General features: G+C 34.5%; 1 protein-coding gene across 4 annotated transcripts; it reads right to left on the bottom strand.

Annotated features, from left to right (window-relative positions):
- Positions 1 to 1,374: 1,374 nt before the first annotated feature.
- Positions 1,375 to 14,700, bottom strand: LOC109121468 (tropinone reductase homolog At5g06060-like). Of its 4 annotated transcripts, XM_019220541.2 has the most exons (11): positions 14,473 to 14,590; positions 14,220 to 14,325; positions 13,923 to 14,130; positions 13,606 to 13,822; positions 13,412 to 13,518; positions 13,138 to 13,294; positions 2,671 to 2,731; positions 2,386 to 2,593; positions 2,057 to 2,273; positions 1,841 to 1,947; positions 1,375 to 1,752 (listed from the first exon to the last, which is right to left on the bottom strand). In XM_019220541.2, the coding sequence occupies exons 1-11, from the start codon at positions 14,573 to 14,575 to the stop codon at positions 1,564 to 1,566; spliced, it is 1,680 nt and encodes a 559-aa protein (XP_019076086.2). In that variant the 5' UTR covers positions 14,576 to 14,590; the 3' UTR covers positions 1,375 to 1,563. The 4 variants fall into 4 exon arrangements, with proteins under 4 accessions (XP_019076086.2, XP_010650989.1, XP_019076094.1 ...); XM_010652687.3 differs by lacking the exons at positions 13,138 to 13,294; positions 13,412 to 13,518; positions 13,606 to 13,822; ... (1 more) ...; positions 14,220 to 14,325; positions 14,473 to 14,590 and adding an exon at positions 3,095 to 3,247 and having other exon boundaries at positions 2,671 to 2,792; XM_019220549.2 differs by lacking the exons at positions 13,138 to 13,294; positions 13,412 to 13,518; positions 13,606 to 13,822; ... (1 more) ...; positions 14,220 to 14,325; positions 14,473 to 14,590 and adding an exon at positions 3,046 to 3,150 and having other exon boundaries at positions 2,671 to 2,792.
- Positions 14,701 to 15,607: the final 907 nt, after the last annotated feature.

Below are 15,607 nucleotides of genomic sequence, written 5' to 3'. Positions count from 1 at the left end.
GACTACTCAAAAACCACCCAATCGGAACCATAGTCCCCAGTAACTTGGGGCCAGAAAAATTGGTAGAAGGAATTAGGTTAAAGTTCAATACATGCTGCATGTATCTTGTTAAGGACTATGAAAACAATTCCACAATGTATCACATTTGGAGTTTTGGATTTGAGTTTTTGAACTAAAATGAGAGAAATTTTGGATTGTTGGGACTGAAGAAAGATGAGAGAAAACTTCCAAATGAGCAAATTGAAAACTTGCATATTAGGTTTTGTTTTGTTTTTTTTTTTTTTTTTTTGAGAAGTTACAAATTTAGATTTTAGTGTTTTTTTTTCTAAATTTCAATGGTCGTACTGACATGGAGGTTGGAATGATGCTAAGATAATGTGTTGGAAACATGGAGGGACAATTTGGGCACAAAAGATGGAGCCGACTCAGAGTGCACAAAAACGATAATACCTTTCATATTAAAAATTGATTCTCATATTTCCCATTTTTGGGTTCCGAAAACCATATAATTTCTAAATAGCAGCTCCAAAATACAAGTTTCCCAAATTTATATATATATTTGAAATATTGTTGAAAACAATTTTGATAAAAAAAAAATATTTGCTTTTCTTTTGTATAATTTATCATATGAAAATATAAATTTTTTCTTTATTTTTATATATATTTATATCAAATAAATTTAATATATTTTAAAATTTAATAGGAATTTATAATATCAAATTATAAAATTTTAATGGTTTATGTTATTGGTCCCTCAAAAGGATTTCTAGTTCTAGATATATGTGATTCAATTATATTTTAAAATATAGAGCATACCCAATCATATTATTAATATAAAATTAAAATTTGTAACCTTATTGGCTAACGTGTTACATGGCGTAACTGAATGTTTATAGTATATCCGCGCTACTTTATATTAAAATATCTTTGAGTGACAAAACATTAGCATACGGTAACATTATGCAAGGAAAAGTCCTGGAAAAGCCATGGTACCACAGCTTTTTCCATGATGTGTGATAGATGATAGAACCCGCTTTCCTTCGTCTCATTGCTACATGTATTTTTGACTTTAATTTTTTTTCATTTACAATAATCTTTAATGGAAATGAAAAAAAAAATTTAAAGATTCACACTGGTTGAATTTCATCTAAATTTATCAAACAAAATTATTTTAAGGTTGGTTTCACTTGCACTCATTGAAATTCATTGTAAATTAGAGATGGTGTAATATTTGAATAAGTAAAAATGATGAATTTTCATCATCCTTTTACGATTATTTGCATTTCTCTTTCAATCCTATTACTACAACAACAACAACCTTATAACAAGATAAATCTGATTATAGGAAACACCCATCACAAGAATCTCATCCAATGATAAGTAACTTCTTCCAACTTTCCAACGATTATTATAAGCATCATGCAACAATGTTTTCAAATGAACCCCACACCGAAAAAACAGAAGAGTACTTACCACCACAAACATATTATTCAGGAAAAAGACAGGATCCAAACAGGAAAGCGGTAGAAGAAGCTAAGATTTTTTAGAGTCTTAATGATGTTCCTAGAACAGGTTTGGCTCAAAACCATTAACAGTCACGCCACCATCAACACAAATAGTCTGTCCAGTAATGTAAGATGATGCTGGTAGACAGAGGAATGCCACCAAAGATGACACCTCCTTCGGATCTCCCACACGGCGAAGTGGAGCTCGATTTATCACCCCTTCCAGAAAGGTTTTGTTACTGAGCATCTGCAACCCAGATTATGCAAAAGACAGAAAAGAGAGAGGAATTGATTATTGAATTTTCCCAGACAAAAAAGAAGAGCAACTGAATTACCTGATCCACCATCGGAGTTTTGATGCACCAAGGAGCAACTGCATTACTTCTAATATTGTCTTCCGCCCACTCGCATGCCAAATTCTTTGTAAGTTGATTCATTGCTCCTGAAAAATCACAAAATGATAATGATAATGACACGCCGAGAAGGCCACAAGGGCCACAACCCAAGAACTTGCGATATATATATATACTGTGGATCATGTAATGAAATACCTTTGGTTACTGCATAAGCAGACAGATACTTGACTGACACTACGCCGGCAACAGAGGAGATGAATACAATGCTTCCCGCTCCTGATGCCTTTAAAAGGGGGTGTGCGAGTTGGGACAGATGATACACAGATTCAAAATTTATGGCCATGATTGTTGAGAACTCTTCTGCCGTGACCTCTACTGTTGGTTTCTGAATAACAATAGCAGCGTTGTTGACCTGAATCCGGAACCAAAATATATATATCAAGTAGGGGAACTCAAATTGTAGGAAGTTCGACAAAGTATGTGGAATATCATGGATAGGAACCTTAGAGACTAGAGGAACTTACAAGGATATTCAGCTTCCCTTTGAACACAGAAGAGACAGTCTCCATTAGCTTCTCCCTTTGTGCCCGAGAGGATACATCACACACTGAACCACTCACTCCAAAACCTTTAGCTTTCCAATCCTTCAAGCATTCATTGAGCTCAGTTTCTTTTCGAGAACACGTGTGTATGGTTGCTCCTAATCCAGCCAGTTCCTCCACAATTGCATGCCTGCAGAATTGATACATACGTTTATATATAGGAAGGTATAGTCCAAACCCAAAGACATAAAAACAGGTAACACCAACCCAATTCCTTTAGTTCCACCAGTTACAAGAGCAGTCATTCCCTTGAGAGACCATCTACTATCTCCAGAGCTGCACCCAAATGTCTGAGCCATGCCTCCTTCTCTACTCTACCACTCTTTGAACTGAAAATGGAACAGAAACAACATAGCAAATGACATAAACCTTGACAGGACTTCTTACAACTTGAAAACAAAAGACAACTGATAATGGTCCCAATGGTCCCAATGGCCCTCTCAAACCTCCATTTTCTTTTTATTCTAATGTAATGGGATAAAGCAAAGAAAATTGGTGGCTAGCTTTTGGCTAACACCAGGCCCACTAAACGAATCAGTCGACTGAGATAACAAAAATGAGTATAGAAATGGATCAGCTCACACTTGTTTGGAGCAAGAATAACAACCAAACATATGCTACACCACCATACCACTCTGCACTGGTGAAAGCTGAATGCTGCTTCTTCTCTTTTTTTTTTTCTGTATCTCTGTCCATACTTTATAATCGAAGTAGGAAACAGGGATGAATCACGCTTATACAGTACTTTTGACTTCCTGTGCTTACAACACTCTTCTTTTTCTTCTTTCTTCTCTAATTTTTTTTTTTTTGGCCCTTTATCTTGCCCCATTCCATGAGATATTTTTAATAATATTACTCACTATTTTTACATTTTTTTTATATATAATAATATCATCTTCCTGTATTTAGAACGATGTCCATTTACCCTATTTATAAAACATAAAAAAAATATTAAATATCATGGCAAGGATGTACTTAATTAATCTCAATAACCTTTTCTAAATTTATTTATTTTTTTACCAATTTTTATCCTCTCATGATTTTCAAGAGAGCCAAATTTTAAAATACTATTTTTTATTTTTTCTAAATTTTTGAAAAATTAATAATTCAATTAATTAAAATTATAATATTTTTGACAAAAAAAATAAAACCTAAGTTATCTTTAATTATGGTTTTAGTCTTTACTATTTGAAATGTGTCATATGTGACAGTATACTATGTAGTTTAATATTTACACTTGAATATTTTTATGAAATTTATCACAAATACTAGACACATTAAACCAATATAATTAGTCTAGAAGACTCTAATGATGAAAATGAATGTGAAAGTGAGTATGTTTGTTCATATAAAATAATAAATATGATTTATTCAAAAGTAAATAAATAAATATTTTTTGATGTCATAAAATAGAGGATTCAACATAAAAATTCAATATTTGTTATATTTAAAAGATTTAATTCTTACAAATTAAAGAGATAAGTAGACTTCAAGAACCCAAATCTAATCAATATTATAGATGAAATATTTAATAGATTCAAAACTATTCACAAACTTATAACTATTCAAAATTTACATGATGAAATATAAGAAATTAATAAATAGAGAATTAAATTAGCTCAAGTAATAAAATGAACAAATTATAAAGAATCCCTTACTAGTCAAGATCTAAGAATCATAATACCAAACACTCATTTACCTTTAGAAACATTTATTGACTTACTATCTAAAGTAAATTTTCAAACATGACATAAAAAAATAAAAATAAGTGTTGAAGATAATAGATTCAGACCTAGATTGTATGCATGAATAATTAATCATAATCAAATATTATGAAAAATCGAGAGAAAAGATTTTGGTTATAAAGAAAAATAAGTTAAAGATAAATTATAATCTTTCAAATGTTCATCTATGTCAAAATAAATGTTGTTTTAGAACTTAATTCTATAATTTGAGAAAATATCAATGCCTTAATAACTATAGATTATGGGAAAATACCAACAAAAATTTAAAGTAAAAAATATTCTCTATTAACTTATAACATAAAATATTACAACTTTTGATGGGCTTATTAAAACTTTGACTAAAGAATATCTACATGCCATTAAACCATATTATGAAAAATTCCTACTGAACTAGTCAGACCGTCGACTGGATCTTGATCCGATTTGGTTCATGCTTGGTTTGGTTTCGGTCTTTCTTTTGTTGCAAAAATAGGCCTCCATTTAGAGCACACGACCCACTCACCGCATTGCCTCCCACGGCCTAAAGGCCATGTGACCTGTTGGAGATGAATGAGATTTATAAACCTTTTTTCATCCCCTTGAATTTCCAATGTGGAGTGAGCAGTAGCTTAGTAGCTTATTTAAACAAAATCAAAAGGACTTGATCCTTTCAAGGTTTAAGGTAACTTGGAACTGATAGACAAGCACCCGCACCAGCAACTGATTCTTCTCCTCTCTAACAGATGCTGTTATGATTAGTTAGAAGATGGTTAGGTGGTTCAATAGATGATTAGATGGTTAGATTAGTTACACTGTAATATTTATATATAGCCATTGGTCTACTGTAAAATAAGAAAGAATAGAAACAGATTCTTCATTCTTGCTAATCTGTGCTTGAGCATTTTCATGGTATCAGAGCCATAGGCTCATGAATTTTCGTTTTTTGATTTCTCTCCCCAGCAAGACAATAAAGAAATCTCCAACAACTCTTTCTACTGCAACTTTCTTCTGATATACATCATCTGCAGATTACCTTTTGCTTTTCTTACTCACCTCAAGAAAGCTTCAAGAACATACTGTACCTAGTTTCCGATGGCTTCATCAACACAAACCACGCCGGAGATTGTCTCTTCTCAGGTAACCTCTACCCTGAACATGAGCATGCTGAACCATCCTCTTCCTATCAAACTAGATAGAGATAACTATATCCTTTGGCATACACAAATGGAAAATGTGATATATGCCAATGGATTTGAGGACTATATTGAAGGTCTGAGACCATGTCCTCCAAAAATAATATCCACCGGAGAAGTGAACCCAGATTTTCTGGTTTGGAGGAGATATGATCGTATGATCCTGAGTTGGATCTACTCCTCTCTCACTCCAGATGTTATGGGCCAAATTGTTGGGCTACGAACATCCCATGAAGCATGGACAACCCTCCAATGAAGCTTCTCTGCTTCCACCAAAGCAAGAACAATGCAGCTGAGACTTGCTTTTCAAACAACCAAAAAAGGCCCTCTTACCATGATGGAATACATCCAAAAACTCAAACACATCTCTGATAGTCTAGCAGCTATTGGAGAACCAGTGCCAGAAAAGGATCAAATTCTTCAATTACTAAGTGGACTAGGGGTTGAATACAACCCCATCATGGCTTCTCTCACAGCTAGAGATGATGACCTTCAACTTCATGCGGTACATAGCATCCTTCTGACTCATGAATAGAGGCTGCATCTTCAAACCACAACTGCTGAAGAAGACCTCCTCATTGCCAATATTGCAACTCATAACAGACCACGAAGGTCACAGTCCATCAAACCCTCTCAAGGGAAACCACCTCAGTCATTCATGCCAACCCCACGACCTGACACTCTTCCAAATTCACGACAGCAACATCCTCAAGGATATCGCCCTAACCGATTCAACAATAATCGATCCCGGACAAATAACCAACCACAGTGTCAGTTATGTGGCAAGTTTGGGCACATGGTCCTCTCTTGTTATCACAGATTTGATGTGAATTATCAAGGGCCACATGCACCAGCCTCATCAACCTCTCAAACTGGTCCCACTCCTCCTGCTCAAGCCATGATGGCAGCACCTTCCCCAGCATCAACGGACTCCTGGTTTTTGGATTCAAGCGCCACCCACCATCTCTCCCACACAGTTGCTAATATCCACAATGGTACTTCATACAATGGTACTGACTCTGTGATGGTTGGCAATGGTAAGTCCCTACCCATAACCCAAGTTGGTCATTCCTTTCTCCACATTTCTGCTAAACCCTTTGTTTTACACAATGTGCTTCATGTTCCACAACTCACTTCAAATCTCATCAGTGTGTCAAAATTCTGTACTGATAATAATACCATTCTTGAATTTCATCCTTTTTCATTTTTTGTCAAGGACAAGGATACCAAAGTGACTCTTCTCCAAGGCCAACTTGAACGTGGACTCTACAAATTTCCTACCTCATCTATCAACTCACCTACTGCCAATTCTAAACATCAAGTGTTTCTCACAAAAACTCAGCCCACTACTATGTTGTGGCATCAACGAGTTGGCCACCCTTCTGCTATAATACTTCAGAAAATTTTTCATACATGTAATATTTCATATAACTCAAATAAAACAATTGATGTTTGCAATGCTTGTTGTTATGCCAAAAGTCACAAAATTCCTTTTTCTTTGTCCACTTCCCGGGCCTCCTCTCCTCTTGAACTCATCCATGCAAACTTGTGGGGACCAACACCTGTTCCTTCCTCCGCAGGTGCCTGGTATTTTTTGTTGCTCATGGATGATTACTCTAGGTTTGTATGGATATATTTACTCCTCACCAAGGACCAGGTTTACTCCACTTTTGTTCAATTTAAAACTCTTGTTGAAAACCAATTTCAGACCACCATTAAATGCCTTCAAACAGACCATGGTGGAAAGTTCACTACCCTCCGGTTTCTATCTCTTCATGGTATACTCCATAGATTTTCTTGCCCTTATACACCTGAACAAAATGGTCGGGTTGAACGCAAAATGCGCCATGTTGTAGAAATCGGGCTCACTCTTCTTTACACAACTGCCCTGCCATCCAAATTTTGGTCCTATGCTTTCACTACAACAATTACCCTTATCAATTGCATGCCTTCTCCTTTGCTCAATTACAGCTCCCCATTTTCTCTTCTTTACAAACACCCACCTGATTATTTCCATTTCAAAGTCTTTGGTTGTCTTTGTTATCCACACCTCAGACATCTCAACTCCAACAAATTTCAGCCATAGTCCATACCCTGTATCTTTCTTGGTTATGCAACATTTCACAAGGGTTATTTTTGCCTTAATCTTACAACTGGCAGAGTATATATCTCTAGGCATGTAGTCTTTGTAGAGACTACATTTCCATTTCAAGCATTGACTTCTCCTTCCCACCAATCATCTCATTTTCCTGTCACTCCAGCATTTCTTTTTCCTCCATCTTCTGTTCTTTTCCCCTCCACAACCAGCTCTTCTCCGGCTATCCCATCCGAACTTGCCCCCACATCACCTCTAGCCAGCTTTTTGTCTTTACCCCCGCTCATTCAGGTGCCATTTGTGGATGAAGCAGCTGAGATTTCTACTGCTTCCCTCCAGGATTCCATAGCTCCAATTCCTAGTCATCCTATGATTACCAGATCCAAATTTGGTATCTATAAGAAGAAGACCTATCTTACCTCACTCATAGCTGAGCCACGTACTGTCAAACAGGTTTTTCAAGACCCTAATTGGAAGCTTGCTATGGAACAAGAATATCAAGCTCTATTGAAGAATCAAACTTGGTCTTTGGTGCCACCTCCATCTAATGCCAAAATTATTGGGTGTAAATGGGTCTTCAAACTCAAACATAAACCTGATGGCAGCATTGACAGGTACAAAGCTCAGCTGGTTGCCCAAGGTTTTCATCAAACCTATGGCATTGATTTTTTTGAGACATTTAGTCCAGTTGTGAAGCCTTGCACTATCAGGCTTGTTCTCTCCATTGTTGTCTCTTCCAACTGGCCTATTAAACAACTAGATGTCCACAATGCTTTTTTAAATGGAGATCTTTAAGAACAGGTGTTCATGATGCAACCTCTAGGCTTTGAAGATAGCTCTTGCCCCACTCATGTTTGTCGTCTACAGAAGGCTCTCTATGGCCTTAAACAAGCGCCTCGAGCCTGGTTCCACAAGCTCAGCTCCTTTCTCTTACAATTGGGATTCCAATGCTCAAGGGCTGATGCATCTTTATTTTATTTCCACTCTGCATCTGATATTATCATCATCTCAATCTATGTGGATGATATTCTCATTACTGGCAACAATCCACCACAGGTCCATCATATCATTTCTCAGCTTAGCTCCCATTTTGCTCTTCAAGACCTTGGAGATATTAGCTACTTCCTTGGCATTGAAGTCACCCGGCTTCCTCATGTTCTTCATCTCAATCAACAACGCTACATACATCAGCTACTTGAGCGTGCTGATCTTCTTGGGGCCAAATCTGCTAGCACACTTGGTGCTTTGGGAAAATTGTTATCAGCAGCAGATGGAGAACCTTTATCTGCTCTTGATGCTACTCACTATCACAGTCTTGTGGGTGCTCTTCAGTACATCACTCTCACAAGACCAAAAATCTCATTTGCAGTAAATCAAGCTTGTAAATACATGGCTCATCCTATCACTTCTCATCTGCAAGCTGCTAAACACATACTTCGCTATCTCAAAGGTACTGCTACTCATGGTCTTTCTATCCATGCCTCACCATCTTGGTCTCTTCAAGGCTATACCGATGCGGATTGGGCTTCATGTCTCGATGATAGAAGAAGCACTAGTGGCTTTTGTCTTTTTTTTTTGCACCAATCTCATCTCATGGTCCTCTACCAAGCAACGTGTCGTCTCTCGTAGTAGTGCAAAATCGGAGTACCGGGCACTTGCTTTTCTCGCTGTTGAGGTCTCCTGGGTTCAGTTTCTGATCAAAGAGTTGTGCATTCCTCAACCGAACACTCCTTTGATCTGGTGTGACAATATCAGTGCTGCTCCTCTTGCAGCTAACTCTGTCTTCCATGCCCGTTCCAAGCACATAGAGATTGATCTTCACTTTGTCCGTGATAAGGTCATTCGCAAAGAGCTTTTAATTCAATATGTTCCTTCTACCGACCAGTTGGCAGATGTCTTTACTAAATATGTTCCAAGCTGTTAGTTCTCAGCCGCTCGTACTCATTTCTCTATTGTCCCAAGACCTGTCAGCTTGCGGGGGGATGATAGACAAGCACCCGCACCAGCAGCTGATTCTTCTCCTCTCTAACAGATGTTGTTATGATTAGTTAGAAGATGGTTAGGTAGTTCAATAGATGGTTAGATTAGTTACATTGTAATATATATATATAGCCATTGGTCTACTGTAAAATATGAAAGAATAGAAACAAATTCTTCATTCTTGCTAATATGTGCTTGAGCATTTTCAGGAACAACTACTCAGCTACTTATCCAAATGTTAATGTTTGTGAAACTAAAGAAAAAAATATGTATATTATTTCAGAAATTCAATATGAATAAAATAATCTAGTATCTTTTAAACTTTTATATATATATAATGCAAATTTTATTCAATTTTCAAATTTTACATATTTTATTTAATAAAATTTTAATTATTAGTACATTTATATAAAAGATTAAAAAATAAATATAATTGGTTTTTAATTATATATATATACATATTAGTTTTTAAAAATTATTTTTAATTTTAATAAAATATAAATTATATATTTATAATGTTAGTTGTTTAATAACATTTCGACCATGCAATGAACATGAATGGATGAATTTTTAGGATGAATGATACCTATCTTTAAAACATTGCCAATTAAAATATACTGGAATACTTCTTGAAATCATCATCACGTTTGGTCATTTTTAGCATCATAGACAACCTCATTATAGCTGTCAAATGAATGGAAGTGGCAGACTTTGAACATGAGTACAATATGATGGAAAAAGATTTAGGCCTCACATATTTATTTATTTAATTTCAAATGAAAATTTCAAACAAAATTAGGTAGCATTCAATAATCATTTCACAGATTTGGTACTGAAGTACACTCGAATACTTTTTGAAATCCTCATCACATTTGGTTATCTTAGCATCATAGGCAACCTCACGATAGCTATCAAATTAATGGAGCAGGCTGAATTTGAAGGGGTACAAGCCGAATAGCCCCCTAACTCTCCTCCATGCCATCCAGACATGTCTTTAACTGACTCAAAATTTCAAGAATTTAGGTACGTGGCATCATTTAAAACATTGCAATAAAAAAATGGGAAAGGAGTTTGTAGGATTCATCATGTGGCTAGATTTGAATAAAAGCATATACAAGCTGGCCTCACATCATGTCCTTCCGTCAATTTGTTAGTCTCAAATAAAATTGTCAACCAAATGATTTTTCTTCTAAGAGTGTGCAATGTTAGAGAATATTTCATCCTTCTCAATTTTCACGTGTGAGTTCATTTTCTTGCAATTATTTGGCTTGTGACCTAAATCGATCACAACAGGTACAAGAAAAAGAAAGACAATGGAAAAAAAATTAGGGAAATCACAATTTGTATTAGCCTTGTTAAGATTGGAGGATGGCATGTTGAACTTTCATGCTTGTAATATTAACTTTGAGCTATTAAAGATGAGATTTTAGTGTAGGAAGATATTGTAGTAATAATAATAAATTGACGAAGAAACCTCACTTTGTATTAATCTTGTCAACATTGAAGTATGCCATATTTTTCATGCTCATAATCTTAACTTCAAGGATATTAAAGATGAGATTTTAGTGTAAGCAAAGATATTATGGAAATAATACTTCACTTTGTATAATGTCTTGTCAACATTGAAGTGTGATATACTTTTCATGTTCCTAATATTGACTTTTAGGGTATTAAATATAAGATTTTAATGGAAACAAAGATATGTAATAATAATAATAAATTTAGGGGAAAACCTCACTTTGTATTAGTCTTGTCAACATTAAATTGTGAAATGTTTCTCATGTTCCTAATATTGACTTTTAGGGTATTAAAGATAAGATTTTAGTGAAAACAAAGATATGTAATAATAATAATAAATTTAGGGAAACCTCACTTTGTATTAGTCATGTCAACATTAAATAGTGAAATGTTTCTCATGTTCCTAATGTTGACTTTTAGGGTATTAAAGATAGGATTTTAGTGTAAACAAAGATATGTAATGGTAATAATAAATTTAGGAGGAAACCTCATTTTGTATTAGTCTTGTGAACATTGAAGTGTGACATGCTTTTTATGTTCGTAATCTTGACTTTGAGGGCATTAAAGAAAAGATTTTAGTGTAAACAAAGATATCGTAGTAGTGATAATAATAATATTAATAATAAGAAGGGGAAAACCTCACTTTATATTAGTCTTGTCAAGATTGAAGCGCGATATGTTTAATTTTCATGTTCATAATCTTGACTTTGAGATATAATAATAATAATAATAATAATAATAATAATAATATACTAAAGATTTATCGAGTAAGGGTAAATTAATTTTTTTCTTTTACTTCATTTTATTGTAAGTTAATTTATTTAAGCTCTCACTACTTCTTACAACCGCATTATGAGTTTTATGAGTTTGTGGGGAGATGTTAAAATTATTAATTTATTTACCACATCAACATTATTATCTTTCTTTTTTGGAGCAAGGAAAGATTAGTTTATCTTTTTTTCTTTTACTTCCTTTGATTGTAAACCTATTTCAACTCCACGTGTATTGGACTTATTTTTCAAGTGATTATAATAAGAAATATTTGACATTTTTCTCTTTTTCTTATTTCTTTTAAATCCCATGTCTTTGAGGGTAACTCTCCACACTTTACTTACTACAAAACAAAAAATTTTACAAAACTTGTTGAAGAGGTAAACAGTATAATACATATCAAGATGAATAATGACATATATTTCACATATATACAATTTTTATTTTATCGTTTAATGTGGTATCATACTCTTATTTAAAATAAGAAATTACAACATCTAATTTATTCTTATTAAAATATGCAAAAAAAGAGGTAAAAATTGAATATAAAAACTAATGGCTCTAACTTTACAAAATGTGTGTGGGATGGGAGTTTTGATTGATGGATCAAATATATATGTCAAATTTTGTGTCTTAAATATATTAAAGTAAGCAAGAAATTTGTACCTCTCGAAAAAAATACTAAAAAATGTTTCCAGGGGACTACGAACCTTAAGAAAAGTTTACTATTTTTTCATACAAATGTAAATTTCATAACAAAACATTTATATCAAATCATATTTGAATTTTCAATAATTAATAGGTTTTTTATTTTAAATTTTTTTATAAATGAATTTATCATTCATCAAGTTGAGATGATTTAGTTATACTCGCGATTAACTTAATTATTTTTAACCAATGTCGATATTTTTCTATCAGTTTGTTTTATTTTTGTATCTTATGGATTGTAAAACGTTATTCATGATATTTTATCAATTTTAAACCATATATTTTTATTTTAAATCATTTTTTCTTATATAAATTATACAAATAATACGAATAAATATCAAGAATTTGAAAAAATGTACTAAAAGATATATGAATAATAAGAAATCCGTGATTGAACGTTGCAACCAATCAGATGTAGGTGGGTGAGCGGGGAATGCACCGGAGACCTAAACAGTATCTATGACCGGAGAAGAAGGTAGAAATCCGTGATTGAATAATAAGAAATTTTTTAATATTTATTGGAAGCATAGACTTAATATTTGGTAACCATGCATTAATCCTAGGACCACAAGGTCACTATCACGAGCAAATAATCCCAAAAACAGAAGCGGTTTTGAGAAAACAACATATATTAATATAAATGCTAGGTGTTTCTAGCATTGACTTGGATCGAAACAATTAATACTCATCCCACCATCAACACAAATGGTCTGGCCAGTAATGTAAGATGATGCTGGTAGGCAGAGGAATGCTACCAAGGATGACACCTCCTTTGGATCCCCCACTCGACCAAGCGGAGTTCTTCTTATTACCTCTTCCGTAAAGCTTTTCTTACTAAGAAACTGAAACCAAAATGATACAACCAAAAAAATAAAAGAAAACAAAACAGAAGATTAGTTTATTAATCAGTTTTCCCAATGAAAACAACAGCAACTTCAAATGAGGTGAAGGGTACTCACAGGTTCTACCAGAGAAGTTTTGATGAACCAAGGAGCAATAGAGTTAGCCCTGATATTGTCTTGCGCCCACTCGCATGCCAAGCTCTTCGCAAGCTGATTCAGTGCCCCTGAAGCAAAATTATCAAGGTAAATATCTATCATCTTGTCCAACAACTCAGGACCTGCAACATAAACCCTATGGTAGAATGAAGTACCTTTGGTTGCACCATAGGCAGATAAATACTTGAGTGATACTACACCTGCAACAGAAGACATGAGCACAATACTTCCCGCTCCTGATGCCTTCAAAAGGGGATGAGCAAGTTGGCATAGATGGTAGACAAATTCAAAATTTACAGCCATGATACTTGAGAACTCTTCAGCTGTGAACTCCACCGTCCGTCCCGGTTTGCCAGTTCCAGCGTTGTTGATCTAAATTCAAAGATTCGGTTAGGGTAACTCATCAATTATATTTAATGAAAATGATTCTAAAATGGATGGGCCACATTTAACAAACTAGAGGTTAACTAACAAGGATATTCAGCTTCCCATTAAACTTAGAAGATACTGTCTCCATTAGCTTCTCTCTTTGGGCCCTAGAGGATACATCACAGACTGAGCCAGTGACTTCAAAACCTTTACCCTCCCAATCCCTTAAATATTCATTAAGCTCAGTTTCTGTTCGAGAACATGTATGTATTCTTGCACCTAATCCAGTCAGTTCTTCCACAACAGCATGCCTACAGAATTGATATAAAAACAAGGTGATAATTGGCAGAGACAGATCAAATTAAGTTCATTCCAGAACAGAAAAACAGGTAACACGGACCCGATTCCTCTAGTTCCACCCGTTACAAGGGCCGTCATTCCCTTGAGAGACCATCTATTATCTCCATTGCTGCAGCCAGTCTGTGCCATGCCTTCTGAGCTCTTCTCTACTCTACCACAACATAGAAAATGACATTAACCTTGAGAAAAAAAAAAAAAAGAGATTCTAGGAAGCTGAAAATAAAAGAGACAAAACTGATCAATCCCAGTTGTCTTCTCGAACATCCAAGTTTAGAAGTGTGGTTAATACTCACCGCAAGAGACAGTCTCTTGCGTCGAAAATGTCTGCCGTGAAAGCTGAGACAACTGATATGAATATGTAGAACTTAATCTATCTATCTTCTTTCCATGGCACATTGTCCAAACTAATATTACATTTTCATCCGTCGGACACAACCTTATCCGATTGATTGATGATGCAATTTTGAATTTAGAAAGGACCGACACACCCTCCATCTTTTAATTTGAATTATATATCAAACAAACTAATTTTGATCTTGAAGAACATGAATATTACCAAGGCAAAGGATATTTCAGGTTGGGAAAAAGTTATTTATTTTAAGACTTTAGGAAGCCTTAACTTATTGTATTAAGTTATGTTATTAATTATATTTTATGTATTTGAAAACTTAAATTAATCTTCTAAGTCATTTCAAGTTCACAGTTTTCGTCCTCAAACATGCGCACTCCAACACTTCCTGAAATCTTCATCACATTTGGTCGTCGTCGTAGCATCTACGCAACCTCATAATCGCTATCAAATTAATGGAAAGGGCTGAATTTGAATATGTGCGCTGATATATGGAAAAAGATTCACACCTCACATCATTCTTTGTTGATTTTCAAATGAAATTGCCAAACAAAATTAATTCGTTTGGTGGAATTCATTCATTATTTTTTTCAATCTCCACGTGTAAGTATGACTTCCTCATAATTATTTAACAAGGATGATGGGTAAATGTAGGGTCTTTGAAACCAAAGCTGTCTGGTTCTCAAAAAATTTTACTTGAAAAATTCATTATTATCTTCTAAGTAAATGAAGATAATCTTAACCTCGATTAAGTGGACGGTTCACATAGCATGTGAGCCCATCGAAGTAAAATTTGTAATTTTCTTAATTTTCTTTTTCATGGGACGTGGCATGGTTTAAGAAAGCAAATTTCCTATCGACTATATCATCATGTGATGGGTTTTGATTTGTGTTTCTATGTTATATTTGTTTTTGAATTCATGGTGTCAGTACTAAAACACACTCAAAACACTTCTTGAACTTCTCATCGGATTTGGTTATCTTAGCATGATAGGCAACCTCATAATATCTATCAAATTAATGGAACTGCCTGCATTTGAATTGGAAAAAGATTCAGGCCGAATTTCATATGGTAGCAT

This window comes from Vitis vinifera, chromosome 6 (assembly GCF_030704535.1).
Source record: "Vitis vinifera cultivar Pinot Noir 40024 chromosome 6, ASM3070453v1".
Taxonomy (NCBI): domain Eukaryota; kingdom Viridiplantae; phylum Streptophyta; class Magnoliopsida; order Vitales; family Vitaceae; genus Vitis; species Vitis vinifera.
The sequence above is the reverse complement of the archived record's forward strand: the minus strand, read 5'-3'. Positions and strand labels throughout refer to the sequence as shown.